At 37.7% G+C, this 3,723-nt stretch overlaps 1 protein-coding gene across 1 annotated transcript; it reads right to left on the bottom strand.

Annotated features, from left to right (window-relative positions):
- Positions 1-805: 805 nt before the first annotated feature.
- Positions 806-3,498, bottom strand: LOC112491970 (3-ketoacyl-CoA synthase 11). Its single transcript, XM_048475299.2, has 2 exons — positions 3,310-3,498; positions 806-3,064 (listed from the first exon to the last, which is right to left on the bottom strand). The coding sequence occupies exon 2, from the start codon at positions 2,677-2,679 to the stop codon at positions 1,117-1,119; it is 1,563 nt and encodes a 520-aa protein (XP_048331256.2). The 5' UTR covers positions 2,680-3,064; positions 3,310-3,498; the 3' UTR covers positions 806-1,116.
- Between the last annotated feature and the right edge of the window lie 225 nt (positions 3,499-3,723).

The following is a 3,723-nucleotide window of genomic DNA, read 5'->3' on the forward strand; positions in this document are numbered from 1 at the left end:
TTCATTGATCTGATGTTAAGCGGGTTCTTTGTTATCTCAAAGGTGCTCAGTCTCATGGTATTCATCTTCAATGATAACCTCCTTTGTCTCTTCATGCCTTTTCTGATACTAACTGGATTGGTAATAAAGATATTACCAAAGATATCGCACTTGTACTACTGCATATATTGTCTTTCTTAGAAGTAATCTTATTTCGTGGAGTTCTTGAAAGCAACTATCTCTTGCTTGCTCATCTACTGAAACTGAATAATAGCCCACTGCTGTTGAGAAGTGTTGGATACGCTCTCTTCTATATGAGCTACGTATTTTGTGCACCAGACCTCCGGTGAGGTCATTTACTATGATAACATTGTGCAACATATTTATGGGTTGGTTTTTCATTCTCAAATAGTGAAGCACAGAGCAATCGATTTTCACTTTCCTTGTCGTCAGGCTGTTAATGGGAACTATGAGTTACTCATGTCCACTCAACTGACCAGCTTGCTGATCTTCTCAGCAAGCAGCCGTCCAGACCGGTTTTTATTTCTTTGCGATCCAAAATTGGTGTTTCCCGTGAACCAGCATCTTGCGGTGAGGCATATAAGGACTGAGAAAGTAGAACAAATTAGCATTGAAGATTGAAATCACATATAAGAAGCATTAAGAGATTTCCATTTTCTGCATGCATAAAAGAATAATTATAAAAACTTCATACCTATTTAGAATGCAAGATTATATTAGATTGGATTCAACTTGATTACTCTAAATTTGGTCCAATCACATTGGATTACTGTAATCTCGCATTCCAAACAGATCAAAATTAGGCTTTCTCCCACTTGTTAAACTATATTATTACAACATCCAACTGTATATATTACACAATTATTTGACAATTCTAGAGTCCATGGTCTAACTAAATACCACAATTTAATGCACATGCGGGAAAGAACTACAAACCAAGTTTCTTATATAGCATTTGACTCTTAAAAGACCACACACCCCCCGCCCCTTACCAAAAAATAAAAAAAAAATAAAAAACAAACAAAACAAAACAAAACAAAAAGAACACAGACCAAACTCCACCAGCACTTCCTGGCAAGACTTGCTAGAACAGTCTTGTTCAAGCCACCATAGAAATTAAGGTGAGATGGCCGAAACCTTGGGAACATTTACTGGGAACTGGTGAATCTCATCCATCCATGGATTCTTCTCCTTCTCGGGATTTACGGTCCTTAGAGCCTTCCAAACTGCGCTATTACACTTGAACCCGGAACCAAATGCAATCTGCCATATTCTGTCTCCCTTCTTCATTCTCCCTTTGGCTTCTGTATAAGCCAATTCATACCAGAGGGAGCTGCTAGAAGTGTTGCCAAACCTGTAGAGTGTCATCCTTGAAGGTTCCATATGCCAGCCAGAAAGCTGCAAATTCTTCTCCAATTCATCCAACACAGCTCTTCCTCCAGCATGAATACAGAAATGCTCAAAAGCCAATTTGAAATCTGGGATGTAAGGCTTCACCTTCATCTTAAATAGTTTCCTGCCAATCAATGTCGCAAGAAAGAGTAATTGTTCGGACATTGGCAAGACAAGAGGACCGAGAGTCGTGATGTTGGTCTTCAATGCATCCCCAGCTACTGCCATAAGATCCTTTGACAGAGACACTCCAATCTTCCCTGCTTCATCCTCTTGCTGTGTTACACAACGGAAGCACTTGTCATCGCTGCCTTTGTGAGTTCGAACAGTATGGACTAATCGGTACTTGGATCGGTTTCTGTCAGACGATTTGTTAGACAGCAAAACTGCAGCCCCTCCCATCCTAAACAAGCAATTTGAAACAAGCATTGATCTATTATTCCCAAAGTACCAATTCAACGTGATATTTTCCATGCTAATTACCAATGCATATGAATTTGGGTAGACTTGAAGAAGATCTTTGGCAAGATCAGCAGAGATTAAACCAGCACTACATCCCATTCCACCTAAATTATAGCTCACAATATTTCCCCTAAGCTTGTAATGATTGATTACCATAGCAGACAAAGATGGAGTTGGATTAAACAAGCTACAATTTACAATCAAAATCCCAATGTCTTTTGGATTCACTGACGTTTTTTCAAACAGCTTGTCAATTGCACCAAACATTACCATCTCAGCTTCTTTCCTAGCCTCTGCCATACATGGATTAGAAGAGACTCTTAAAATGGCTTCTGGTAGATAAGTGGATTCCCCAATTCCTGATTTCTCAAGAATTTTCCTTTGGAACTCGAGGTTTTCATCAGTGAACATCCTTGTTATACGGGACCTATCCACGAACATCTGCCTCGTGCATTTCCAAGCATCTTCAGGCTTATAACAAGAGAAATCGACGAGGTAAACAGGACGGGGTCGAGTAAGGAAGTAAAAGGTCGACAAGAAGACGGAAAGCGTAGAGAAAAGGATAACGGATATGAGATTGAATTCCAGATTGTTCCAAAGGCCATGGAAATCTTGAAGTGAGAATGTAGATATCTGTGCAGCCACAAGAACAACCATAGGTGATAGGAAAAGATACATTCCATGGGTGACAAGGTAATGGTACCCAAGCTTTACATATTTCAGCTTCACAGATTGTTTAAAATCAGGAAGCTTTCTTGTTGACAATGACCACGATGATGATGAGGATGGAGATATGCAAGTTTTATTTGGGTCGGATTCAGACATTTCTTGGGGAGTTTTGAAGTGACAATTAAAAGTGAAAAACAGATCAAATTGCTATATCAGGTAGAAAGTTTGGTGATCTTTATGAATCTGTAAAAACTGAAATAAAAACTTAGAATTAAAGGAAGTTCATTTTACTGGAGATGAGAATACATAAACTGGGTTATTTATAAAAATCAATTTTATATGGTTGCAATAGCCCCAAAAAAAAAAAAAAAAAAAAAAAGTTATACTGTTGATTTGAGCTAGACTTTCTTTTGTGAGCCAAAAAAAAAAAAGTCGAGACCATTGAGGATTGGAATTTTTCTTGAAATTTGCAGTCGCTGACAATAAGAAAACTGTCAGGAAAAGAGAAGCAGAACATGCAGCTCAAAGAACCAGGACATCCCTGCAAAATGAATGACCCATCGTCAAAAAACATGAACTTTATATGACACTGTGCCCAAAAAAGCAATGCATTTTTATTTTAAACTATATCAGATGAGATATGGTTAAACTTAATAAATTGCATGTGAAAGAATGAAAAAACACAAGGCTCAACCAATGTATATAAGAAAATCAAACATGCAATTACCAAGGGACCCAAATGAGAAAATCAATATTTTGAGAAACACCTTCGATGAGAAAACTGACCTCAAACGGAGAACCAGAACAACAAGGCGTTATACCTGGGCATCAGACCAATGGTTTATCAGTCAGTCATGTGGAGATGGTAAGAGAGAGACACACAAAGAGAGAGAAAGAAAGTGAGAAATGATATTCCAAATGAGCTTCAGTAACGCCTGCACCTCGTATGGTGTGTCGAAGCTGTTTATAAACATCGGCTAGTCTTCTCCATTCCACTCCTCCTGTGAAACTTCGTATATGACATGACACGACTATATAATGATGACAAATTCAAGGCAGCACATTAAATAGGAGTACTTTTTCTTTTCTTTTTTCTTTTTTCTTTTTTCTTTTTTTTAACTTTTCTTCTTCCAAAAAAAAAAAAAAAAAAAAGGGGAAATGAAATAGCAGTCTAATTTTTATTTTTATTTGGGTTTTGTG

The sequence above is a fragment of the Ziziphus jujuba genome, chromosome 5 (genome assembly GCF_031755915.1).
Source record: "Ziziphus jujuba cultivar Dongzao chromosome 5, ASM3175591v1".
NCBI lineage: Eukaryota > Viridiplantae > Streptophyta > Magnoliopsida > Rosales > Rhamnaceae > Ziziphus > Ziziphus jujuba.